This window comes from Bombus fervidus, chromosome 12 (assembly GCF_041682495.2).
Source record: "Bombus fervidus isolate BK054 chromosome 12, iyBomFerv1, whole genome shotgun sequence".
NCBI lineage: Eukaryota > Metazoa > Arthropoda > Insecta > Hymenoptera > Apidae > Bombus > Bombus fervidus.
Window position 1 is genome coordinate 5,851,246 of NC_091528.1, and position 27,696 is coordinate 5,878,941.

General features: G+C 38.0%; 3 protein-coding genes across 7 annotated transcripts in view; all 3 read right to left on the bottom strand.

The window, feature by feature from the left end:
• Positions 1-3: 3 nt before the first annotated feature.
• On the bottom strand, positions 4-3,216 carry LOC139992813 (uncharacterized). 2 transcript variants are annotated; one of them, XM_072014019.1, is made up of 7 exons: positions 3,057-3,216; positions 2,281-2,509; positions 1,368-1,497; positions 1,075-1,286; positions 869-1,015; positions 260-433; positions 4-182 (listed from the first exon to the last, which is right to left on the bottom strand). In XM_072014019.1, the coding sequence occupies exons 1-7, from the start codon at positions 3,070-3,072 to the stop codon at positions 74-76; spliced, it is 1,017 nt and encodes a 338-aa protein (XP_071870120.1). In that variant the 5' UTR covers positions 3,073-3,216; the 3' UTR covers positions 4-73. The 2 variants fall into 2 exon arrangements, with proteins under 2 accessions (XP_071870120.1, XP_071870119.1); XM_072014018.1 differs by having other exon boundaries at positions 260-460.
• Positions 3,217-3,649: 433 nt separating this feature from the next.
• LOC139993125 (uncharacterized) lies at positions 3,650-27,645 on the bottom strand. Of its 4 annotated transcripts, none has more exons than XM_072014575.1 (4): positions 27,130-27,645; positions 12,924-13,010; positions 10,242-11,299; positions 3,650-7,030 (listed from the first exon to the last, which is right to left on the bottom strand). In XM_072014575.1, exons 1-4 carry the CDS (start codon positions 27,378-27,380, stop codon positions 5,838-5,840), a joined length of 2,589 nt encoding a protein of 862 aa, XP_071870676.1. In that variant the 5' UTR covers positions 27,381-27,645; the 3' UTR covers positions 3,650-5,837. The 4 variants fall into 4 exon arrangements, with proteins under 4 accessions (XP_071870676.1, XP_071870678.1, XP_071870677.1 ...); XM_072014577.1 differs by lacking the exon at positions 27,130-27,645 and adding an exon at positions 15,949-18,629; XM_072014576.1 differs by lacking the exon at positions 12,924-13,010.
• LOC139993127 (ATP-sensitive inward rectifier potassium channel 12) overlaps positions 11,258-27,696 on the bottom strand; it is a 60,351-nt gene continuing 43,912 nt past the window's right edge. The window contains exon 10 of the mRNA XM_072014583.1: positions 11,258-11,299. The gene's annotated coding sequence lies outside the window, so the exon portion shown is untranslated. The remainder of the gene's footprint in view (positions 11,300-27,696) is intronic.

Below are 27,696 nucleotides of genomic sequence, written 5' to 3' on the forward strand. Positions count from 1 at the left end.
GAATACATCATTTCTCTAAAATTATATTTTATAAGCTACAGCGTGTACAGTTTGTAATAAAATATATCAGTCGTCACGTGATATGCATTAGTATACTCGAGTAAACGATAGGGCAGTTTAAAGCATTCGTTGGACACTTTGGGCTCGAGTTTAGGATCCGAATTTCTGGGCAGTAATACAATCTACAAGGAAATATAATTATTTACGCGTGCGGATATACCAAGATTTTTATGTCCGACTTTCATCCACCTAATTTTACCTTGGACAATATTTTTCTACCGCTTCCTTCAATGTGTATTTTCCATTATGGTTGTTCTTTGATATTTCTTGGACGATGAAGCCCATGAAAGCTTGACATGGTACTCCTGTTAGCTGAATATCGTTTTCTGGCTCAATAGTTGCCAGCTTGTCTGGTAAACACTCGTCTTTATTGCTGTTCGAAGAACAAAGCATAATCGACCTGAATTATTATTAGAGTACCGATGTTTATGCAGATTCATATTTTTGAGAAGAAGCGGAATCTAATTAAAAAAATGCAACTTACGCAGATATTCGTACATTACCAGTCAACTGTACAAAATTTTACAATTTATATAAATATAAACGAAATAACAGATTTATAGTAAGCTAGCTAGAAAATAAAATTACCGAAAAATATGTAATTTATACTAAATATTGATAAATGTCCTAATACATAATAATTATAGCTGGCAGTGTACTTTGGATAGTTTACAAATCTTTGCACATTAAATGCGTTGTGTTTTGTGCAAACCTAAATTAACTTTAGATTTTATAGACGTATAAACATGCGTCTAATTATTTAGAACGACGTAAAGAAATTTTGCGCAGATAAAAATGTTCTGCTTACTTGCAAAGGTAACTTTTCACCGAGTCTAGATTGCAAAACATATTCGGTTTGAGGACGACACCCGGAACGCTCCAAAGCAACTGTGCTTTGGCTGCCATTTCCAGAACTTGGTCGTCCAATTCTTTCGCAATTTTCCACAGTTTCGAGCTGCAAACAAAATCGTTTAAACCGTCTCGAATAATGTAGAAGTTTATAGTCGATCTCACCCTTTAAAGAATTTATCGATCGACACATTGACGTTCCTTATATTTCCATTTGAAAGTACCAATTGTTGCCTAAGCCTATTCTCTCGATTCGATATCGAGGAATGATAGTTATTTGAATCGTTCAATTTAGATTCCAGCCTTGTTCCATTAATACTCGGCTGATTCAATCTTCCCTTATTAGGCTCCTCCTTTATTAAATTTATCAGGTACACCTACGATAAAAACTCGCGTCACCGGCGTTCTGGAATTTGGGCAAATGCTAAAATTTCAAAGATTTCTCTCGAAGGTTTTACGTTAAGGTCTGGATGTCTTCTGGCCGCAGTTTCTATGTAGCAATAATCCGTCGTCGACCAGTTCTGATTATCCAGTTTGAAGAAGTATGCATTGGATGCTCCGACTTGTAGGTTCGAGATTCCTCCCATTCTAAAATATCGAATGATTTACGGAACAAAGTCGATATCAAAATTTCTGTCTTGTGTACGGAAATCGTTGAAGCGATCGATATAGCGCTCCTGGTGGAAAAAATATAGCGAGACTGAAAGAATTCTTTTGTAACTACGGACTGATTTTTATTAACATGGTAATCGCCAAGTGGGAAATTTAAAAGTGCAAAATCGTACAGAATGCGCATAATATATGAAAATACGCAAAATATTCGAAATAAAGTATCGACATAATAATATTTGATAGAATCTGGAACGAATTTCTATTCAAGTTCCTCCTTTTGATAATTGAGTTATAAAAATAGTAATTTACAAGTAAAAATTACGAGTTATTGTAAACATGAATTTACGTAAACATCCATAGTTCAGTAATTACTATAGCGTGTAGTCGACGACAGGAGGATTGATACAGCGAGATTTGAATGGAAATTGGTAAACACATTAAACTTTCCTGCGAATATTTGTTTAGCATTATGCATTACCATATCTCTTTGCGATAAACAAACCTATGAACACGAGATGTTCATTCTTTGGTAACTTTCATATTTTTTGATATCCGAGTAGTGAAACTAGAAATTCGCGAAAAGTAGTGCTGATCAGTTTGGCTTTAAAAAAGTTCGAATAAGAGTTTAGCCTTCGAACAATTCGAATAACAAGGCAATCAGAAATTCGATAGACCGATTATTAGGCCTATTCAATGCTTTGATTTATGATCTCACTGTATTCTTTCCATCAAGAGTATAATAAAGAAACAGCTAGACACCTGTTACCGACAACGGTGGGCGCACAAATAGCCACCGTGAGGAAGATCAAGAAAACCAGACTTCCTATGATTAGACAGGCTGCCAGGAATGCGAACATTACATCCGCTGGCCATTTTCGTAATTGATTTACTACGCCTTTGATTATCGGCGTTTCACAGGGTGTTTCTGTAAACTTGGTGAACTTATCGCTGTCCGGATAAAGGAGCGACACGTCCTCTCCAAAGGGATCTATTGTTTTTGACAGAAATATGTAGAACGTTTGATACAAACATGTAGAATATTCGCAGATTCGTGGAACTTGTTTCTTAAATTTTTAGTAAGAGGAACAAGGCATCGTTCATAGACAAATATCTTTATCAAGTTTCTATGTTCAAATATCGCGAAACGAGAAGGGACGAGGTGAACATTTCTTTCTTAAAAATTCTTTTTAACATCTTACTAATTCTAATTATTCTAAGAAACGTAAAATTTATGATTTGGAATCAAGTTTCCTAAGGTTAAGAATTAAAAGAACATAATACATGCTATGAAAATAGTATCAAATAATGATACACAACGAAACCAATTTGCTCTTCGTTGTTTCAGTTCGTCGATTATTATTATTATTTCCGATTTAATTTTAACTTCAAACTGGCCTTGCCAAAAAAAAAATTACCACGCGGTAAATTCAATTCAGTTCTCGGCAGCGAAAAATTTCCGAAATTCAAGCGAAAATATTAAGAGCGTAAACGACGATAGTAATGGTTTTTGAAGCGGCTTCTCTTCGATCACTTACCCTTCGTGCTCGGCATAATGTCGATACTTTCACACTGCTAATGTTGTTCTCCTCTCTGGCCGTTTATGCAGTTAATTTCGTTCGCCAAGTCAGCATTTCGTAATAATTGGCCGTATTTAAATTGAGTGACGACGATTTGCCAGACTACGGAGGTGGACTGCGTTGCGCTGTTGGCATAATGTTCAAAGTGGAGCATCGAAAACGCGTTCCGGCCGACGAAAGCACGCGATATGAGAATCTTAGCGTGATAAAATCGCGCACGTAGGTTATTCGGCGATCATTGCTTGTTTCTCGATATATTAATTTCGATGGTCACGCGATACTATCATTCTCACGTCCTTTCGCTTATCAGACGCGTTTCCAAGTGAATTGGTACGTAGAATGCGATACACGAAGGATATCTTAACCTGTGAACTTTAGTTTAAAAAATCGTTTACGGGGCGCGTAGTTAAACTTAAGCAATGACGAGTATACACGTCGAACTGAGGGCAAATGTTCGCGTTATAAATTTTTTCGAAATAAGGTAAAGCGAAACGAGGAAGGATTTTAACGACGAAATTCAGAGGAAGGAAAAAATTAAATTTCTCGAATGGTAGATTTCGAATGGTCTTTATTACAAATAAGAGTTTCACAATTTATGCTAGAAGTCACGATGGCAGGTATCCATGTCCCGGAGGAACACTCGGAGCTCTACCATTTCAGGTTCCTCTGCACACTCCGTCTAAATAATATCAGAATAATTCGATCTGGTTCGCTGTGCCGATCGAATCACATAGCTGAGAAGCTCTCGAAGCGGCTGTCGATTTCATGCAAACCTATCCTCGCGATCGATAGTGTCTTTTTAACTGGGAACGTTTCTATATACAAACGTCGACCTAGTGCTTAGGATACCCTGCAAGCAATAAATATTAAACGAGGCTAATTTGTTTTGGCGGTGAGAACGTTCGTTACCCTCACTCTCGTGAAAATAGAAAGTTAAAACAAGGCACTTTTTTATCTTCGCTATGATGGCTATCTTTCTTCTACCATAATTAGAAGTATAGTACGTGGAATTGTTTAATCAACACAGTTCCTTTCGCCATAAATTGTCAAATTAACCCATTAAAGACTATTCGTTTGAAATATGTATATATATATATATTTTTTTTTTTTGTTGTTTGTTTTTGATCGAAGTAAATCATTGAATTTCATTTTTTTAATATCGTGGTTACGAAATGAAATTCCAAAGACTCGTTCGATTTTTTTTCTTCATCTGCCTATATCCGGCAAATTGGTCTTTAATGGGTGAATTTGCGGGAGAATTAACAGGAATTAAATGGCATCGCTAAATCTACGAAGTTTCGTTCGAACACTGATGCTTTGCCAGGCATGGACGTAACTGACGTATCGATGACTTCAGTCAGAATATCGTTAATTTAATACCTTAGCGTTTGTGCGTGCTAAATTGTAAAAATATACCTTTCGATAGTTTGCTAGGTACTTTTGTTACATCTAGTCGATCTTTATACCTAAATCTATCGAATATGCTGACTTTAGATAACTTAATCTTAAATTCGCCGGTTCCTCCTGATTTGTTTGATAACTTTCATTAATGAAATCTCCAAGATCTTCGATATTTCAGTTCCCAAGTTTTAATTAAAATGACGGTTAATTATGTAATTAATGGTTAGAGCGTCGTATGCTTCGTTTTCGAAACTACCCCGTGAAGCGTTTTCAGCCAAGTTCTCGAAAGCCTCGTCGTTCGAACAAAAACGATTATATCCACGTTTCGTTTCTAGAAGATTAATTTTACTAAATTGAACGAGCAATTTGACTGGCTCTTTTAATTATTACACATGGAAGCTTCTAACCGACCTGCGGTTTAGTGTAATTTACAATCATCGTAAAATAGCAAAAATAATTGTCCGCATATCTTCTACTTAATTTATAGAATATAAATTCACAGATACTTATAATATATAGTTGGAAAAGTTACGCGTTTTAAGCCGTGACTATACAGAAGAGTGATAAACGCTAAGCGGTGAACGATAAGAAGCACAACGATGAAATACGTGACGGCTGAACGATAGAAAATAAATGAGAATAATTTTGATTTATTTTCTATCCCTTAGTCGTGGCTTGTTTGTTGTAGCTCTGTTGTTTATCACTTTTCTGTATAATCACTGCCATACACGAAGAATGTCTGTACGGAAATACATTGATTACTTTCTCAACCCTCAGAACACAATGAACTACGTGAAACTAATTGAAAATTCTTATTCCACGAATTTGTTGAATTCTTCAGAAATTTGACAAAATTTATTTCGTATATCTATTTTTTATAAAGAGTTTTTTTGCACGATAATTTACCAATTAACAATATTAATTCTTAGATTCTTAAAATTACGTGCGTTTAGCTTCACATCGAACGAAGTAGTCGGACGATTTGTAATTTGTAAAATTCAGTTGCAAAATTTCATTTATTCTATAAGCAAGCTCGTTACCGTTACTTGTAGAATTTTATTAATAATATTGGTACGATCGTAAATAAAGGTAGAGTGCGGTCAAGAGGATTTCGTCCGAAAGAACGAAACAAGCTGATCCATGGAACCGAAGAATAAATGTTCCAATTTTCGTGTCCAGCCGCAGCTGTGATCAATATCATTGATGCTCGAGGGTTGAATAAGACCAATCACGACTCCGATGCCGCTTTGGAAATACATAAAACGCAATATTCTGTACAACACAATTGCACTGGCACTTGGAAGCGATACGTTACACTAAGAGAAAGGCACACTTTGCTCAGACGCTCGTGTAAGGGACCGTCTGCTTCGCGGCAATATTCTTCTCGCCAAATTTACGAGAACCATTCTCACTAACTAAATTCTTGGACTCCTCGCTATCCAACGAGCTATTATCACTGTTAGGTCTCGATAAAACCTCGTTCACATCCTGAAGTTGCGCATTCTCGTAACTCCTTCTATTTCTTGCGATCACAGGTTCGTTGGGAATTTTTAGATCCTTTCTAACGCACTCCGGGCTGCAGTTCCACTGCGTTCCATCGTAGAAGCCAGATTCCGGCGACAGATCGGATACTCGAGAGATTGGCAACAAAGTCGATGGAACTGGTGACTTTATAGCAGGAACGTAGTCGTTCGGCGATAGATTAGGATCCGACAGCGAAGTGCTCTTATCTTTAGCTAATATCTCCTGTGGCTGACACGATTTCGAAGATTTTTCTATTTCTATCATCAACCTGTCGTCGTTGGAATTCAATCTTCCTCTAGTGTCCACTTCATGGGGCTCCCTGCATCCTTTTACGTAGATAGCCTTCCTCGTCGCGTTTAAATACTCTCTGCTGCCCGTGTGTTTTCTATTAACGATGAAATTCTCCCTGTATCCGGTCTCCACCGCGTTCTTGTTATCCAAGGGAATTAATAAATACTTCCTGGACCCATTCAAATTTCTTCTGGACCCATCCAGAGATCTTTTATCTTCTTCCAAGCCTCGAAGAATATTTCTATGATAGAGACTCCTCTTGGAACTGTTCAAAGATCTCTTCTCCTCGTCCGGAACACCGTGTCTCGTGTTCTTCCGATTAGTCGATTTTAGTAACAACGGACTCCCTTCTCTCGATGTTTCTGGCTCTTCGAAGATGATCTCGCGGCTGTTCTTCAGGATCTCCCTGTTCACCGCTTCCGGCAAGTGTTGTAGATCGACATCACCCATCACCTGGATACCATCACCGTCTAAATCGAGAATCTTATAGTGGCTATGGTCTCGATTTGGAAACGGTGGTCCGTGATACGTCGAATCTCTGCAAGAATTTCGACAGGTGGTCGCCTCGTCGGCGCTGGTTTCGCTTCTGCCGCTGTCCACGTAGGTTAAATTGTGGTTTGGATGATGATGAGGATGATTTAGGTGTGGACGATGACCGTAGTGGTATTGGCTGTCCTGACAGGACTCCATTAGGAAATCCTCGTCTACTATCATACCTGCAAAATAGTCTTCTACTTAGAGGAATTTCAGCTTTGATCTTTCGAATTTAGCGAGTAGAAATGTTTGTATAAATTTCGATGGATAATCGATATGACGCATACTTCGATGTGCATGTGTTTGCCTTAGAATTATTTTACAAATTATCTTACGACAACCAACAAATACCACTTTGGTTAACCCTTCGTTTACAAACGTATTAGTTTCGCCCTCCATAGGTAAGTGGTTTGTATCTGGAGTTGAAGCTTTTCGCTCTTCTAACTTTGTAAAACAGATGCTTGGGTATTAGTGTAACGTCTCGGTTACATATGAAATGGTTAAATGAAATTTTTGTCGAGTCAAATGTCTGAAATATCTTTCGATAATAACGATGATGAGAAAAGCAGGATTTGCAGGAATTTCGCTTACTGCCTCAGCGATTCAATTTGCTTACGAACGCTTTGCTAAACCCTTTGCTGTCCAGACACTCGACACTTTATCCTGATCGATCTACACGTAATAAACAACTTTCAAAGGTGTTCGTAATTTTGGCTGTGTTCTCGTATTTTCATAAGCAATAACCACATCTGTTTTAACATATTTTTATTAAAAGAAAAGAATGAAATAGAAGGTGAAACTCAACTTGACGTAAAATTGCAAAGAGTTAAAGATGATTTAGTAAATGCGTGGCTCAGCGATAGTTTTGTACGTACACTGAGACTCAAAAGTGTGTGTATACTGAAAGAAATTTATTTCAGATCTTCTACGCGTATAAATTGGAAACTGGTTGAAAAGAGACAAAGTATACAGGATTATAAATCAATGATAATCTCACGTTTGACTCTCAATGCGTATGATAGCCCTTTACCAACAACCTCTCGATCGGATCGTATCGCGCAACAATGTTCGACAGGACCTCCCGCGATTGGGACAATACGAGAAACAGACACAAGCGTAAGACGGACAAACCAGGACCTCTTATCGAACATCTGAAACTCATCAGCCGCGGAAAATCCGTAGAAAAAATTGCTCGATACGCACTTTGAGACGAGTCGTAGCTTTTTGTGGAATCTTTGGTTTGCCTTAAATTACAGCGTGTGGTGCTTCGCTAACTGGTCACGAGTTGAGTTCTTATTTGGCCAATTATCGAGAGACGTCAACCCTCGTGAAAGCGTTTTAACCCTGCAGCCGCGGACGCGAAAATCGCGTTTTACTTATTTTAACGTTTTAAAGATAAGCAATAAAGGTATATGAGATTCGCATGGCAGTCATCGTGTTAACAGTAGAACTACTGAAACCATCAAACTGACGTTTATCAAACTTTCTGAAGACATACTGGTATTTTTGCCACGATTAATATTGATTTTTATTTCCGTACAGAAATTTACAGATATAATTATATAGATCAATTCTTTAAAGGAATATCGTTTGAATTCGACTGATTCGTACGTGAAATATTTAGGCACATCGTGGACCCGCGTAGTTCTAGTATTAATTTCGGCAAAATTTTCGGCCACGTTATTACGGCGTCGTTTTTTCTATTGCATTGAGAATCTCCTTATGATAGAGCTGTACAAGGTATAAATAGACGGCGGAATTTTACGCACTCACGAGAAGTTCAAGGGTGCAAAAATTCACAGAATGAACGTGGTATGCCAAAATATATAAAATGTTCAACAGTATGATACCTGTTACAAACATTCGACGAAACGAAACAAATCCCCAAGTTCTACTCTTTCAGTCGTATTCGGAAAGTTATTAAAAATCTGCAGAAATATCCGCAGTCTATCTATCAATTTCGTCTGCGATTTTCTGTACGAAAAAAGAAAAAAGAAAAAAAAAAGAGAAATGAAAATCGCCCGCGGCTCAAGGGTTAAGAAGAAGAAAATGTTCGTCGCATGCGACATTGGCTCCGCAGTCGACGTGTTAAACACCCGAGCTCTCGTCGATCCATGGAATGTCAATGTGATGTTTCGGTGATCCGTGAGAAGAGTGTCCTTGAGAGGCAAGGAACTCCGGGGCGTCCGCTTGGTTGCTGGTCAATATCACCGGCGCGGATTTCGGCTCGCTAGGAATTTTCCGCAGGCCTCCATCTACGATATACACCAGCACCAACAGAGTCAGAGAGACATCGAACGAGACCCGTTCACAGAGTCGTCAACACGTGCATACGTACATACAGAAGCTCAAAACATTTCGAAGCTTAAAGCACGCGAGTCTGAGAGAACAAACAATGGAGGCAAGCATGAGGCAAGCAGGTGGTTTGATATCGATTAGTTTGATTTGCGCGAGCATGCCAATTAACGCAGACCGACCTTGTTGCGTCGTTAGTGATTATTTTGCAACGTGTTATATTGGCCGACGCATCGCGGAAACTTTTAATTACACCGGACATTCCGCTCTAGTAAATAAAAATTGAATAGGCCGTGTGACAGGACGAGTCTGGTGCCGTTGACGCGTGTCGTAAGAAGAATGCGTGGTTTTACGTTGAATTCCAAGTATGCAATTCTAATATATTCTAGACAGTATTAGACGTGAGAGGTGTGTACGGTGGAAGAGTAGCGAGACTAATAAGAAACAAGATGTATCGATGTGGAAGATAAGTCTTTCTTTCGTTTATTTCTTGCAAAATGATTTTTAAAGAACGGCTTAAGATAGAAAGATAATTCATCGTTCGAAGATGCGCGGCTACTTCTGATATTCGCCATAAGAAGAAGCCGCAAAGCGGAAAGGACGCAAGATGAAAAATAATGTTATTCGCTATTTCTTGTTTTTAGTAACTCCGTGAGTTCATTATATTCTCGTGTCCGACTTTTGTCTTTAAGGAAGGTAATGTTTCATTTAATTCGTGAATTCCGTGTACGTTTGTGAATTGTAGAATGTTCCAGTTCGAAACTATTCAGTACGCTATATAATGTTTCGTTTCCTTGTTGGACAACATTGGTAATCGTACTTTTAAATGTACAATGTGTGCCAACAGATATTCAGTCTCATTACTCTTACGACACCGTGTGATACGAAATGAAGGGAAGATCTAGTTATCCAAAAATCTAACTAGCCCACCGCTGAATCTAGATACAAATATTCGATCCTTTCTTTTCACGTCAAACTCATTTCGGAAGAGAAGAGAACTAGAAAAGAAGGCTGAACAGATAATATAGGTAACACACAGAAACTACGTTCTATTCAATGCTAAGTGTATCCATTCTCTAGAAACCTGCAACCACTTACCGTTCCCATGACGAAGTTCTTCCTGTATCTTGTAAAACTCCGCCAGCTCTCTACTAGAACACAGAGGCGTTCCGACCTGCGTGGTATTGTTGAACAAGGAGTAATCCACTTCGTAGCCCTGTCTCTCTTTTGAGTACGTGACCATGGGCTCGAACCTGTGTCCCCAGAGGATCTCTTGTGGCAAATAACTGGATCTGGCCTGAGTGGTTTGTCCTGTCGATTCTATCGTTCCTTCGAGGATGGCAACAATCTCGAACCTCTCCGTCAGCATGTCCTCGGCGGACATGTTGTAAAACGGCGACTCCGCGTTGATTTTGTGAACGATCGTAGTGGGCCAGATGAAGAACAGGTTACCATTCTGACCATCTGTGCCTACGGCCAGTTCCTGTTGGTTCTGTGACAGCACTTCGCCCTCCTTGGTGGTCCTGGTCCTTATCAATTGGGCTCTAATGGCGGCTCCTATTATGTGACTTTTCCTCATATCGCCGACTCGGAACATCAAACAGAGCTCGCCGTCCCTCTGACAGATAACAGCGTTCCGCGAGAACAGCAACGTTTGAGTTCTCTGCTTGGGCCTGCTCATCTTTGCGAACACTATGCCCACCATAAATGCCTGGATCATCACACCGACGATGCTCTGGATGCACATAACGAAGATCGCCTCAGGACATTCCTCGGTCGTGACACGACTTCCGTAACCGATCGTGTGCTGCGTCTCGATACTAAACAGGAAACAGCTCGTGAACGAGAAGATATTGTTGATGCAAGGTGTCCAGTTGTTGTCTATTTGATAAGGAGGCAGGTGGTCCTTTTCAAAGTCACCGTGGCTGAACGCGATGAGCCACCAGATGACCGCGAAACCTAGCCAGGAGAGCACGAAGCTCAGGGTGAAGCACAGCAACATCCATCGCCATTGAGTGTCGACCAGGGTCGTGAATATGTCCCGGAGGAAGCGCAGGGAACGCCTGGAGATTCGCGACTGGAGGACGTTGCACTCGCCGTTTTTTAACACGGCACGACGACGTAGCTTCCGCGTTGGCCATGCTCTGTACCGGCTCCTGGAAATTACAATTCTGGCGGTTGGTACTTGGAAAAAGGAACTTCGATTTCATTTGTTCGCAGATTTGTCTTTTATAGGTTCTTATCGCGCGTAGAATTCTTTTAATTTTTAACGAATTAGTTCGACTTTCGTCGAACGAGGAAGAGATAAATTTTGCAAATTTAACAAAAATTCTATCTCAGATTTCTTTCAAATTTTCATTTTATCTGATCGCTTGGCCATGCTCGATCAGGGAAAGATAAATTTTGGAAATACGTCGAAAATTTCAAAGGGACTTATGTCCTAAAATTATACAGATCCCTGTCGCGAGCACGAGAGGAACAGAGGCGATTTTCAGCGTAACTGGTATCAGAACTTGGAACAGATTCCTTGTAATGGTCGTTGATTTCACTGGATTATTCTTACGATAGCCATTCGACACGATAAAAGTTCGTGACGAGGCCGTTTGACAAGGTGATTGTACTCTTTATAAGGACGAACACGTTTTTGATTGAGAAATTTGATCCTATACGTCGCTACGTATTGACCCACTTAAAGATAGAAGTCAGGTATATTCCTGAAACTTGATAGCTTTTTAATTAATCTTAAGCAATCAGACAGGCATCAATTGATTTTTATGCTACGTTGTACCATTCCTTTAACGATTATCGGCTTCGAGATTCAGCAAAATAACGATTACGTCTGCGCATCGATTATTTAACAATGACGTTGCTTTCCGCGAAAGCTACTTGACGATAGAGATCGTAAATCATTCGCGCAGAACTGAATCTCGGTTTCGATTATCTCAACACGTGGTAACACGTGTAGCGTACTATTTTTTTTTTTTTTTTTTTTTCTAGCAAAATAACCGTGAGGGAATAAATTATTTCTTCGAGCACTCAGTCAAAAACGCGAGGTGCTCTAGGAAATTCTCACTAAGGCCTCGTCGACATTTGTACACGCGCCGTAATATATTCTCCGCGGAGATCTTGCCGGATTTGAATAGCAAATTTCAGCTGATCATATTGTTCTACTGGTGTCAATCGATCGCTACGCACCCATCGCTTTCCTTATTCGAATCTTTATGAAAATTCTAGCCGAGATTCGCGCGCGATAGACGATTTGCAAATCGTGATTTTTACGACGTATTTTGCGCGATGTATACATCTAGTGGGATTTAGACACGTATTTTTATTATGCTAAGCGGATGATCGTCTGCAGCGGAGATGGCGAACGATGGAAAATTTTATCGCCAAGTTTGTCTCCAACGTATGATATTTCCTGTATTGTTAACGCGACAATTTTGCCCGCATTGCTCGAGATTTTATTTTTTATTCGTGTAACAATTTTATTTGATCGAGAATTTTCGCACGAAATATCGCACGAGTTTTCATTTCCTTTTTTTTCGTTCCGAATGCCCGAGATTTTATCTTCTGTCTGTGTGAAAATTTCTTTCCACCGTACGATGTTTTATTCTTTAGTTGCGCGAATATTTCTGTTAATCGTTCTAATTTTTATTCCTCTGTCGTTCCTTGAAAAATACCTACGATGAATCTGTTCGTGTTTCGTGTTATCGTTCGCAGATTCTGACGAAAGTTGTTCGATGATCGATAGATGACACATGTTTCAAGAAGAATACTCACGATGGATTTCTTCGCATTTTACGTGATCCTTCCTGAACCTTTCCATGACAAACTGTCAATCGTTGCAAAAGTTCACCAACTATTTCTCTTCAACAGACGAAACACACGACAATTTTGATCACAAACTCGACACATTTATCATAAATCATTTACACCGTTTTAAAACTTCACTCTGAAATTATCATATCCCGAAACAGAAAGACAGTCGTTCTCGTTAGTGGCAACAGTTCATAAATCAACTGAATCTTCATCGAAAAAGAGAAGGAGAAAGAAAAAGAAAAACAAATAATTTTGACAATCCCTAGACAGCTCGACCAATTACTTTAACGCTGTCGATAAATGATACGCTTGCCACTTGCCTCTGGTGCTTCTGTCTATTTAAATCGCGTCGAAGAAGCGTGTTTAAGGAACTTCTTAATCAGTCAGCGATAACTCGAACGAACTGCGATGTTTGCACGATTCGAGATGCAAAGTCGACAGGAGCGATTTCATCATTCGTCGCTGTGAAAACGCGCGAAAATCGTGCGAAAAGCGGCCACAGCTGCACAGAACCAACAGCGGAATATATCGACGCGACCAGTTCGATGATCTGTCTGAGACCTTCGCGCTCGCCACCCTTTCATATGGCCAAAAGGAAGTCGCCATTTTGACTCCGTACGATAACCGAGCAACTGTTATCTACCAATTTATTTATTGCCACGCGTAAATCAATCGCCGACACACGCGGTGAACTCTATGGTCCGCGTTTGTTCACCGTTGTGTTGATTTATCGCTCAGATCGATGGCATTTACTAATATTAATTATAAGATCGATAATTTAATCGATTAATCTTCTGATATCATTATGAAATTATTAATATCATTAAGATAATCTGTTCGATGGTTAGAGAAGGCGTGAAACAACAACAAAAGCGGCAGGAAAAACGAGAAAAGGAGATACAGGCGATAGTGTGATGGAAGAGAAAGAAATTCATGAAACATTTAAAATCGACGTGTTAAGGATTAAACGATAATAGTTTATTACAACGTTATACATTTCATTGTTATACATTTGTTTGTTTCATAAAACTGTGAGATTTAGGTGGAAAGATAGCGAAAGAAAAGATGTTAGGGGAATGGAATAAAAATTGAAAATTAATCTGTTGATTGGATAGCCCGTCAATAAGAAGATTTTCGATTAATTAGAGAATTAAAAACTAACGAAGATAAATCAAATTTAATTAGGTCGGCTTTAATTCTTGCAAATGTAAATGAAGATTAATGAGTCAATGTTTGTTGATTCTCTGACTTTTATACCGCTTGATGACTAAAAGAGAATATTTTAAATTTAGAAACGAATGATTTATCCGAGAAATATTTTATAGAATCACGGAATAATTATTGCTATTTAACTATAATAGTCATAAATATAGTTCAAAGTATATTGGACTTTAAGATCGCCTTTCCACGAAGAATAATTTATCATGTTTCTGCCGTAGAGTCTTCAAATGTACAATATATGTAGCAGTGATTTATTTTGAATAGAAATCAGATGATGCGTAAAAATATAGAAAATCTATAAATAAAGAAATTATAAGATATTATGACAAAAGAATTAGCAATTCGTATGACGAGTTAACTCGTCTTCTTTGCTTAACAGGACAAGAGTGATCGAATCTTATCCAAGCTTTGGATACTTGACAAGGTTAGATCATCGTAAATACGATATTGCACAACCTCGAATAATTCGTCGAGATATCATTGATTGATCTAAGTTCTATCGTTATCGGGAATAGACGATAAGGAATAGTTTACAACAAAGAAATTTCTATAATTTTATGCTGCAGAGAAGGCACGAAGTAAAATCATCGAAGCAGTTTGATTATCCAAATCGAAGCTTGACGATGAATTCCAAGGTTATTTGCCAGTTATCTTTCGAAACATTCAACGACTAGTAAATAAGTATGCGTTGAATTAACACCTGCGTGTATGGTAGCATACTGTTTCGTAAAATATTAATTATTTTGAATCGATAAATATTTGCTCAGCAAATTATTAATAATTTTCAAACTGATCGTACGTCTGAGGAAGCAACGCAGCTTTAAAATTGTCGTTCTGTCTACTGCATAACTGTCTACTGAATCTTAATTTTTAATCTAATCGACTTGCAGCTTGCCGATTTATTAATATCATTGCTTACTAAATGCTAATTATTATCATACTGTTGTCAATAGTTATGGAGCAGGATCAAAGTATTTGGACATTAATTCACCAGCTAACCGTGGAATTTAGTTTTAGAAATCTCTCGTGGGCTTAGATCGTTGAGTGCGTAAACAAATGCAAGCGACGTACTCGTCAAATGCAGTTAACTGGCTTACAAAAATGGACGGATTAATTACACGGATGGAAAAATTACACGAATAGCCCGAGACTTATGCACAGTTTCGTACAGTTTTGGCAGTCCGAAAATCGCGCTGTTGTAATTCAAAATTTCGAGAATTTGGACTTTGAATTTGAATTCCAACTCCCAAATAGCACCGCTGCATTATTTTCACAATAAATCAATTTATATCTTCATTCTCCGTCTGCATATGTTCCCGTTTGATTTGAAAAAGTGCAACGAATCTTTCATGACGATAAACAAACGACGTTGTTTCTATGAAAGACGATAGCGGACTGATCTACGCCACTACTACTTTTTAGCTTACTATACAGTAGCATCTTGTTTGCGAAAAATTCAGCGAGCAATGTCTGCACACAAGAATTTATTAGGTGTTTTCGTAATTGTGTCCTCGTTATTCGAATAATTGGGACGGTTGGGGTGACCGGTTGGAATATAATCGTTTATCGAATTAACTTGTCAGTCGTAAATAACAGCGCAGAGACAGAAGTGGACGAGAAAGACCGCGTTCGTCGATGCGTTATTAATTCACTGGTCATTAATGAATAGCCAATCCCACGATTCTAGTTATTAACTGGGAAGCCAACTACGCAGCTCGATAACTCGTCACATCGAATAAATTCAGATTGAAGTGTGTCATTTTACCTGCTTTTCAGCGATGGAGTTTTAGACATTTTTACTATAACAGGTGTTGTTTGTTCCGACGATGGCAACAGATTTTGTTTCTCGTCTCTGTCCGGCGAGGATGATTTCACGCTCGAAATTGGATCTTTTGGAACGTCTCCGTTCATTTTTGCTTCTTCCTCTTCCTTTTTTCCTTTGATACACACGCGTCAGCTCGCGTATTCGGACAATACTCTACCTCGAAGAATGTTTTCCATTCGAGGATAATAGCGTACGACGTTGTTCCCGTTTTATTCGAAAGATTTATTAGTTTGACGAAGAAGTTCTAGACACTTGGATAATCAAATTTGTGACATATGATTGCACGCGTACCTGATATTAAACGACACGCTTCGACGTAGCTGCAATTTTTCATTTCTTATCGCGAACGAAGAAGGATCAGTGGCGGAAGGATTTTTTCACATTGTACAAACATTTCTCTGTGTCACGATCTTAAGGTTTCTTGCGCGATTGTAGATAACACACACGTACAACTTATCGATACGCGCAGAAATTTCTACGTGTACGCTCGGTTTAATATAATTTGCAGAAGCTCCAAATGTCAACTTCGAACTTGAAAGTTAATTTTGAAAATCTCGATTTTCCTGCTGCTTTGCACGATCCTTGGAAAATTTGACGATCTTTAAATCAGTATTAATTTCTATGCTCGCAGCAATAATTTCAACAATCTTCCGTTTCTTTATTGGCTTAATAAAGTAAACAATATTAGCAACTAATATTTGTTGAAACAAATTCAACGATTGTAAAATTCCCTTTGATCTTGACGAAAACGATAGTAAGAATGAATTCACAGTGATTGCAGCGATAATTCTAACAAGTTACTATCTTGTCAAATAGTTTAGCGATCGCGAAAAGTCCTCTCACGTCGCAGAATAAAGCTTCGATGATCGTTGCAAATGCGAAGCGTTGAAATTAATCAAAGGGAAGGCAATTACTTGCTGTCCCGATTGATTATCGTTCTACGTAAGTCTTTTATTTATCGTCTTAGATCTCGCAGTTACTTGTTTCGTTAACCACAATCAGACTAAAAAGAGTTTATCTTTTATCGACTTCCTTTATCGTACATTATTTGACAACTGTGAACACAGCCGAGAAAACTCATTAGCAATCGCATCTGCTCTTCAACCGTTACTCTTAAAATTGATTCTCGAAAACCAAACACACGTCATCGATCAATTTCTCTTTGATTATCCAATGGTAATTCCATTAAATCTTTCTAATCCAGTTTCAAGCCCGACAGGATCTGTCTGTCTTAATCGAGTTGAAGATTTCTTCAAGAAAGTGAAATTGTATTTTCTCTTGGATAATCAAGTTGTTCTTTTCGTTTCGTTTTATGGCCTGTTATCGTTCGAAAGGAAGACACGCGATGTACGCGGAAGAACCGAATGGTTGGGTGAATAGGCGTCGAGTTTGATGATGGAGAATCTACTGATGTACGAGCAACGATGTAGGACGTCTTATACGAGTCAACACCTGGCCAGTGGTCTCCACTTATCAGCTACTAACAATAACGTTTGCTCTTTTCATTTGCGAGAAAATGGCCTGATTACGTCACGCGAAGTGTTTCCCTTGTTTCCTGCCTTTTTTTCTTTTTTTTTCTTTTTATCAACGATATCACGATATCACTTCTCTTTCTTCAATCACGATTACTTCTAAAAATTCTACGAATTCTTAAACAACACTGTCTCTGTATTTTACACTTCTTTTCATATTTACTTCAATTTCGATTCAACACTAGAGTAAGCGCACTATTTCTACCGTTTTCGTAGATTTATCCAGCAAAGAGATGGAGAATTTCTTTTGCAATAAAAAACTTGTTTAAGCTTCGAATCAACATCAGCCTACGAACAATTCCACCTTCTCGATATCATTGAAAACTTACGGAACAAATGGAGCAAAGAACTTTTCCTACAAATACTCGTCGCGACCAGCGCTCGATACCAAATCACAGCCCTCGAATTTCAGACTTTTGATCGAAAGTTGATCCACCGCCTTTTATGCGCGTTCGAGCATCGTTCACGATTCGCAAAAGGCAGCTAAACTCTACTTTCGTCGATTGTTATTGGCACGACGAAAGCGCGAATATCATCGCCAAACTCAAAACGACGTTCAAGACTGGATGTCTTCTTCAATTGGCACTATCTGTTTCCCGTTTATAGCGTGATGCACTCGGTTCACCGATAACGTTTTCGACGAGGCCGACATCGCGAAGCGTTGGACTACAACGCCAGCAAATCAAGATTTGTTCCACTGACTTCGTTTGACTGACTCGAAAAGTCCGGGAGCATGTCTTATCACCGAGCAGCCATCTCCTTATCGGCGCCGCGTCGTTCTTGGCGAACCATCGCGAAATCGCTGATCGCACGCAAACGCCCGAGCTCGAGCTTGTGAGCCGAAAGAGTACGCGTTACTTGCGAAAGCAAACTTTTCCGCGAATTATCGAACATCTCAGATCAGATTTATCGAGCCGATATCCCGAATCGAAAATCCATGACTCAGATTTATCAAGCCGCGTTGGAACAAGTCGGTGTTTGTCGACGTACGAGGAGGTTTTCCCATACGGAGATTGTGTGGACGTTTGTGACGGAAAGGCTGCAACTCGTTGAACATTCCTTTTTACGAGCTTGATACTTTGAATTTATGAGTTTGACGCCTCTTCGCTGTTGATGTTAATGTTTTTTATTAATTTCTTATTCATTTGCACATTAATTATTGTTTTTTCCATTCCATTCGATAAGCTATTTTTAAGAGGCTTTTCGAGTTTCATACTCTTCACCGTTGATTAATATTGGAACGATATTGGTTTTCTTTCTATTAATTTTTGTTATTAATTTGAAGATTAATGCCTGATTTTTCGACTCCAATCGACAAGCTATTTTTAAGAGGCTTTCCATGTTTCATACTCTTTCACTGTTCATTAACATTAGGAAGATATTGGCTTTGTTTTCATTGTTATTAATTTTGAGGTTAACGATTGATTCTCCCATTACTCAATCGATTGTTTATATTGCTAATGAGTACACTTCTGATAAAATTAATGTTGCTTTTTATTGAGGTCAAAATATGATTATATATAATATAGGTACGTATTTTTAGCCTCATTGCTGTTAACACTTTGATGAACACTTTGACACGCTTATCTTTTTAATAGTAACTATCGTCGAGGAATGTAGAATGAATTGAAACGTAGAAAGAAATTATTTCTGTAAATTTACTTTCGAATTTGCTAATTATTTATGCTATCTTCTGGTGATAAATAAAATTGAGAAAATAAGTCGCATTTGTTTTGAGATATTGCATACTAATTACATATATCTTCGAATAATAAGATTGAGATATTCACAAGAAGTGGAGTTGATCGGTTTGGCCTCTAAGATTTGTTCTTCTCTTTGTGCAGTGCAGGAACAATAAATGAACGATAAACAGGAACAAAGAGAATGTCATTAATACGTCGAATTGAAATTTAAAATAGGAAAATAATGTACATACATGCGTAAATATTACATGGGAAAGAAATTCGGATGGTATCTAGGTTAATTAAAATCCAATATCAATGACGTTTTATTGGCACTGATAAGGGAAATGTCATGAGAACCGAGAAAATTATAGGTCAGAATTTCTGGCGTATGATATAAAAATAATGGAACTAATTTACATAATTTAGAGAACATCCAGATCGTCCAAAGTTTCGTCCTCGTATGTTTGCCAAGATATCAATCACGATTCAGATTTATCTTCAAATCAGATCGAGTTATCTCTTTCTTTTTAGCTGATTTATCAGCTTCGTCTGCCTCCGTACAAATATTCCGAAAGATATAAAATGGCAAAAAGATTAATCTTAAACGTGATTCGAGTACGCTTTTTATCTAACATCTAATCGTATCTTTCATTTTTTATTTACGGTATTATTGGTAAAAATATTTCTGCAGATCAATGTACAGATTTTTTCCTCGATTCTCCTGCGATTTTTATACGAATCGAAGCTTCCATGAAAACAATTTGGCAGTAGTCGTTGTAAGAAATACGAACCGGAAGGGCTCGATCAACACCGGCAACGTTGAATCGCCATTAGCTGTTAGTAATTTATTCGGTGCGCATTATAATGGTGCTATCCCATAGCAGAAGAGGTCGTATCGTTTGTAGGCGTCAATTGAGAACGGTACTAATTCCGGAGTACGACAGCTCGAAAGCATGCCCTCACGTGTGTTTGTCCAACTTTGCCAGCGAAATATTCGATCGAACTCCTTCAAAAAATATTAATCCTACGAGTACATAAAATATTTCAAATAATCTTTTTTTCTGTAAACAATGGAATTTAATTCTCTATATGGAGTGAGTCAGTAGAGGTTCTGACTCATTTCGAATTACGTGTACACGACTTGTTGGATAAAAAAATAACACCAACAGTCAGTTTTTTTTCTTGTTGTTAATTTATATTTCTATATAGATACGAGGGTTGTTCTGTAAGCGCAACGCGAAACCCTTTGATCGAGTAATTCAAAGGAGATAATAAATACAATTCGTTTAGAAATAATTTAAGGTGGCAGAATCGGCAATTCACCTTATGTCACCATATGTCGTTTATCCAAATTAGTAGCGACATATTCACAGGGTATCAGATACAGAACTTCGTTTCATGAATTTAAATGAACGCTGAAAAATATTCATTAAGCTGCCAGAACATCCTGGTGACGACTAATTGCATGCAAATCGAGTCTCCGAACAGGTTTCGCGAATCAAACAGAAAATCTCGTTCTACTCGATAGTTGGTTCCATCATAGTTGACTAATTACTTACAACGTAGTACACGACAGTCGCGACTATCAATCGACAGATACAATTTCAGAATGAGAAAAAAAAAAAGCGAATCAGTCTTGTAGATATCGGCATCCGCGTCCATTATTTTTTTTCTTTCTTCATTTTCACGTTTTTCTTTCGACAAATTGGGTTAGGTTCAATTAATCAAGTTATTTTACAATACAGTATCGAGCATTAATCGACAAATACAATTAGAAATAGGAAAGAAAACAGAAGCAATAAAAGCAACAGACGAGGAAATTCCGTAAAAGGACACGATTTTAGGTTATTTCAATTTGATATTTTTCTTTCCAGATATATATCAGATATTCGACCAAGTCGCTTTATTGAAAGAATAACACGTACTCTACAGAGACATGCAGTATTTCACGAAAGTATCTGAAAGCACCTATAAAAACCTTTTACGAACGTGTTATGTGTTTTACTTGAAACATTTTGAAATTTTATCATCCTGCAACGACATCTCCTCTTTTAAATTTCGAATTTAAGAAGCTAAATAAATAGGAATCTCCATCGAAAACTCGGTTTCGTTTTAAATTTTTCAAATATAATCACATCTAGACTGCGGATTTTTATGCAATTTCGTATTTTTACGAAGAAATGGAACCTACGTATTAATTTCTTTCGTCTGCTACAAATTACAAGTATTTTATTTTGCATATTGTACATATATATATTTGTATATCATATGCATTGATATTTTTATGGTATCGTAATTATCTGTAGATCGTGTTTTATCTTATATTCATAAACTATGCGAAACTGAGTCCAATTTCTAGATCATAAAGCTGGAATAAATAAATAGAATACAATACCATGCGCATTCTCCGCGATTTACCATCCGCAAATTTCCAATTGTCCGTAAAAATTCGCAGTCGGATAACAAACATCTCTCGCTACGGTATAGCAATAAGCCTTTAAAAATTCGTTTCATGTAACACCCATAATGCGATACATTCGTGAAATTTTCCTACGACAAATCTGGAAATATGTTTGCCAGTCACCGTGTAAAGTACAGAATGAAGCCACTCGACGAAAAGAATAATACGTATTCTACCTCCTTCGAACAAAACCAACCAACTGTCTCGTTTCTCGCGACGTTTGCTCGAGCGAGACGCGACGAATCTCGTTCTTCTTCCGACAGAAACGCTCGATCTTGCCGGGCTCGACATGACGAAGCTGGCCAGCTTCCGGTACACAATTTTCGAGGCGTTTCCCGACGCGGATTAAAACCAGCGCGTTAATATCATCGGGTATACGCACACTGCGGGTCGAGCTCTTATTGCGAGCTGTCCAACCGCACTGTCCACGGCTTCGATAACGAGCTTTTAATTAAACTAACGAGATCGGACGAGTTGCGAGCTTCGGCCTCGCGAAGATTTTCATTTTCGATCGCGGCTACCTCGAGCGTGGAATTTTTTTCCGAATTTTCACACGACGATTATCGTAGTAGCAGGATTTCCTCGCTTCAGAAACGGCGCGCCGGTTTTAACATGTGACCGAATTATTTTTCCAGCACACATTGATTATGTTAACGCGGTTGGTTAACGCTAGAAGTATGTACATATCGCTGAAGTACAACTGAATCTTGTACGGAAAAAGTTAAAGTAGATATAACAAGGATGTAACAAGGAGTTTCTGATTATAAATTTAAAAGTACTATAGCGTGCTTTATAAAAGTTGAGGATTTAAAGGAAGTCAACTTTTCAAGAAAATTGTCGTGCATGTCTGTTAGATTAATTTCGAGTCGATAATAAAACTGTTAAAATATAAGTAGGTAATTATAAGATTAATATAGTATAATATAGAATTAATTAATAATTCCAGATTGCCGAATGATATTGTATATCTTAAAAACGTATTAAAAAGTCTATAATTATCTATAAAATATCTGTGATTGGAATTGCTGATTTTTAGAAACGAAATGCGTGTCGAGACTGGCCTTGGAAATTCGAGTAATCTTTTAACAATTCCTCGTAATTCGTCCTGTCGCAAAGAATGATTTTTTAAACGGAAATTCTAATTGAACGAGAAAACAGGATAAACTTTCTACGACGCGCAATATTCTAAAATCGTTTTACTTAGAAATTCTTTTTTATTTAGAACAAGAAAATATTCTCACTGCCATCGGATTGTATAATAATAGAGATTCTAATTGAACGAAACAACGGGTTAGATAAATAGGTCTAAAGATAGAGATTTCTTAATGGATTTTCCCAGATGTACAATGTTGTAAAGTTATAAATTTTTTCTTATCTAAAATACTTTGGACAGATTAACGATGTTTCTCTATCGCACATCGTATCGATCGCAAGATATCTGTTGCGCGTATAATCCATGCGAATAAATACAGATTAGTTGAGCAGTAATAATTGGATTACTAGTTTCTATCAGTTTAATACGTGTTTTCTAGCATCTTAGATAATACTCGTCTCCTCACACTTGGTAAATACTCGCAAGAAGCTTAACCGTATCACGTTCGAATAAAATAATAATCCTAAAAATCTTCGATACAGTAATAGTGATCGTTGTCATACGTTTAAGTTGTTTAAGAGAGAAATGAAATTCTCTTTTACTCGTCGATGGCATCAAATTTATTTTTGTTACGCGTAACAAGTGGCGCGTTACAAATCTCGAATACGATAATATTTTCATTCGATTAAACACAAAATACCGTAACGTTATCTCGAATCAAAAGAATCTGGAAATCTTCTACTACACGTTGTGCATTGTTATTCGTTGGCTCGTGAAAAAACCTGAAATTTTTAATTCGTTGCGCACGATGAGACGGAAGTATTTTCGAGAAAATCACGAGCACCCACACAGTCTGGATTGTCTTTCGTCCAGGAAACGGGAAATCCGATACAGCTTGAGAAATCGTTAAGAGTTTCCGCGATTAACTCTCGTTCCGCGATCACCGATTAATTCGTCACTACGGCGACCTTTCGAGATTTCACAAGGTGAATCGCTACGCTCGTTTAACATTTGCCATCTCTTCTTGAAATTAATCGCCGAGCAGGCAATCTCTCGAGCCAGTCAACGAGCAGGTATCGAGTTTTAATACCGACAAGTACACCTTACCACTATTCTAATTAAAGAAAGGAACGCCGTTCGATTAAAGCGATCTTGGCACAGAATTTCTGTTCTAAAGAAAGAATTGCGAGAGAATCGGAGGATTAAAATTCCATTGAACCGTAGAAATTCTCCACGAAACGAATACCTTTTCATCTACCAAGTAATATAGAATTTTATAAAGCACGATCCATTCTCGATTTATTAAGTTATTTACGGCTTGTCGGTTTTCTATGTTCACGTTTTCCAATTCATTTATTTTTTTATTTTGGAGATATTTTTCGTTAATGTTGCACGTGAAATTTTACCCATGTAATTACAATGATTATCGTTTTCTACGTTTAAATTTGGTAATTTATAATTTTGAAGATATCTTTCGTCGACGTTCCACGTGAAATTTTATCGATACAACATGAAAGTTTTTAAATATCTTCGTTGGTTACTATCGTGTATGTTTAGCGAAGAATTTTCGAAAGTGTTGCAAATTTAATTATCAAGATAGAACGGATATTCTGTCGATATTTTGTCTATTATCTTTGCCCGACTACTTAACACGTCGACTGCCATGCGAATATCATGCATCTCGTCCCGAGAGCCCGCGATATATTCACATACGCTACGCTATAACGTTTAATTTTCGCAAAATATTACGTTGTATCTATGCGCTTTCCTCCAACAACGTTATCTAAGGCACTCACGTCGTTGACAACTTTTTAGCCTCTAAAATTTATCGCACGTTAGTCTTTCTGAAAAATTTATTCGAGAAAACGTGAGTCACGAAACGGTCGCGGTAGCAATCGACACGTTAAACAATGAAAATCCCATCGATCTGTTCCACAAACTACTATTACTACGATATAATTGTCGCTAAAAGTTAATATAAAAATCTCTAGTAAAACGCATCTAGTCGTCAATATGCTTAATATAGCCATACTTTGTCATTCTTCTTACGTTCGCGTCTCGTAACTTGACAATTTCCAAGACATATTTCTCAAAAGCATTCCGCGTTAGAACGTAATGAGGCGAACATAAGTAAATTAGCGGCGAAGGTCAGCCGCGTGTTCTTGAATTTTACAATTGTCGCACGTGTAATATGTTTTCAAGTTCTTGATAAATGGATAGGACGATAGGCTTCGCGATAGGTGAATTAGAGCCAGAAGGGTAAACAGTGGTGCGGCATAGACGCAGTGAATACGGACGTCGTTAGTTAGCCTCGCGATGCCACGCGAAATATATTGCATCCCGTTTACGTTAATAGACCTCTGCCTCGATAAATTCTATCAAAGTCGATGATAGGCACAGGGCAAATATCCCGGCGTAATAATTATGATGACACTAACGACGATCCAACGTTCTTGTTAACTGCTACTATTACGGTGGCGGATTAAAGGAAAAACTCGTTCGATGCACGATTACGGAAGATTACAGACTATTAGCAGCATCCAGTTCGCGGCAATCTTATCGAGTTTCTCCATCCTCGTTTTTGTCGATTCTGCTCGATCATTGGGTGCAACGCTCCGCGTACAAAATCGTTCGTAACCGAGCAGCTTTCTGGAAAAACGTCCGTAAGATGAAACGCGTAAATCGCGTAGTTACTCAGCCGCCGTACATCGTATAACACAGACATGCAGCTTCTTTTTTTGGCGGAGTTTCTCGATTACGATATCGGAAGCTTACGAAAGGCTGGATGAACGATTTTTCCTTCGAACATTAGAACGAATAGGTTAGAATCGATAAGATAAAATCGGTGAAGTTACTTGAAAGCAGATGATAAAGCGGCAGCGACGGGACATGCAATGATTCTATCGAAGATTTTGTCGATAAATTACGCTATAAAAATCGAGCAAGCTTCCTTTGCTGCTCTTAACGCATTAACGATTTCCTATGCAAACGACGAACGCTGGTTTCGATCATAATCGATATGGTTGCGATAATTACAAGATGTAGCGTACGTAACGTAATTTGTCATTGGACGAAGAATTTCTGGGAAAATTACGTGTTAAGATGTTGTCGGTCCGAATACAGGGTGATCGATATTTTCCCAGCATTTTTGTCCGATTATTTAATATCCTGTACACAGCATCTGGCGCCACAAAACGTCGAGAATGGCTTCCTCAAACAAAACACAACTGACTTTTGCTCGAGGATGATCCAGCAGAGATAGGCTGCCTTGGGAACCGGCCACGTGATTCGCCAACCACCGATGTTTTGTTCGGTAATTGTCGCGTGATTATACTATTTTTTTACGATCACCGATACGTTCGCTCTTTTGTATGTAAAACAGACGTTTCCGGTTTTACACGAGAATGAAATAGCTTTTGGGCAGAGATCTGAATATCCTTAGGATCATTGCAAGTAACGGCTAGAAGTATCTTTAAAGTTGTCCTTGATTTTAATGACTCGCAGTTATCAGTTATTGGCAAATTTCTACAGCGACAATTTTTGAAAAGGAAGATTGTCTGTTGGTAAAAATAGAATGAAATAACAGTTTCGTTGGAAGATATTATCCTTTCTATGAATTCTGACGAGTCGATAATTATGATCTTATGTGAAGAAGATTTAGTACGTTTCCTTATGACAATTTCACGTTCAAAGTTTGTTTCTTTCAACGGTAAGTTACAAATTACTAAATTACATTCATTCGAACCAATTTGACTCATGTATGCATATTAATCTACGTACTGTAGTAACTGGTACGTACAAGTATCCATTTTCTACCAGATATACGAATGAAGTCAAATTTCGATACAAGTTTATTGATATCAGGTAACTTGATAAATCCGAACAACGTTTGATAACAACAATACGATTAAAAAAAGGGAATAATAGATAAATACAGAATATATTATTATATACAAATCATATACAAATATATAAAAAATGTTATATCCAGTTGGCTGTTTTTTACGAATCACAGAAATGACAGTATCTTGTGTTATGACGAGTATACTCGTTATGCTTAGAAAGCAGTTACAATTTGCTGTTTAAATTGCAATTTTAGCGAAAGCTAAAACATATTCGTAAATTTGAAGATGATTTGAATACTTGGAGGACGAGACGAAATAAAACGAACGAATAAAAAGATATAAATAATTATTATGAAAGAAATTGTATGTAGTGCACATAACGACACATTTTAGGTACGCACTTTACGAACACATCGCAACAGCTAACTGGATATATAAATTATATACAAATACATAAAAATATACCGGTGAAAGAAATATATATAAATACGTGTAAAGAACTTACCTGGTAGAATCTTGCCGACCGACACCACCACCGATGCTGCTGCTCTGGGTGCTGACCCTGACCAGGGTGACGTACCTAGGCAGACTGGACAAGGTTGCCGTGTTCCTTTGTCCTAGTAAGGGTGAGTCGGCTGTGTTCGGGTTGTCCGGGAGTTGCTGGTGGCTTCGAACCTCGTTATCCTTTTCCTCCTCCTCCTCCTCGATGGTACCCGGGAGGCGAAACAGCTTCTGTGGCTCCTCTATGCCACTCATTTCCGCGCTTCACGTGTTACGAATAAACCCCCATTGAGAATGTCAAACTCATCTTCCTACTCACTCTTTCTCTCCCTTTCTACTTCACCTTTTCTCCCTCCCTCTCTCCTTTCTTTCTCTCTTTTTGTCTTTTTCTTTTTTCAATCTTTTTTTATCTCACCGATTCGCCTCGTCGACACTCGCTTCTCCGCTTTCCTTCTCGTCACTTTGTCTTTTATCGCTCCCTCTCTTCTTAAGTTCCTTGTACCAAGTTAAATTGGAATCAGGAACGGCGACGAGTTTTTTCGTCCCGTGTCCAGGATGAATGAAGTCGCTG

Coding starts and splice junctions, on each gene's coding strand:
- LOC139993125 (XM_072014575.1), bottom strand. CDS start 27,380: ATGAGTGGCATAGAGGAGCCACAGAAGCTGTTTCGCCTCCCGGGTACC. Junction 11,300..12,923: donor AAAATGCGAAGAAATCCATC/GTGAGTATTCTT, acceptor TGTAATTTCCAG/GAGCCGGTACAGAGCATGGC. Junction 7,031..10,241: donor AGAACTTCGTCATGGGAACG/GTAAGTGGTTGC, acceptor ACTATTTTGCAG/GTATGATAGTAGACGAGGAT.
- LOC139992813 (XM_072014018.1), bottom strand. Junction 1,498..2,280: donor CCCACCGTTGTCGGTAACAG/GTGTCTAGCTGT, acceptor TCGATATTTTAG/AATGGGAGGAATCTCGAACC. Junction 461..868: donor GTGAAAAGTTACCTTTGCAA/GTAAGCAGAACA, acceptor ATAATAATTCAG/GTCGATTATGCTTTGTTCTT.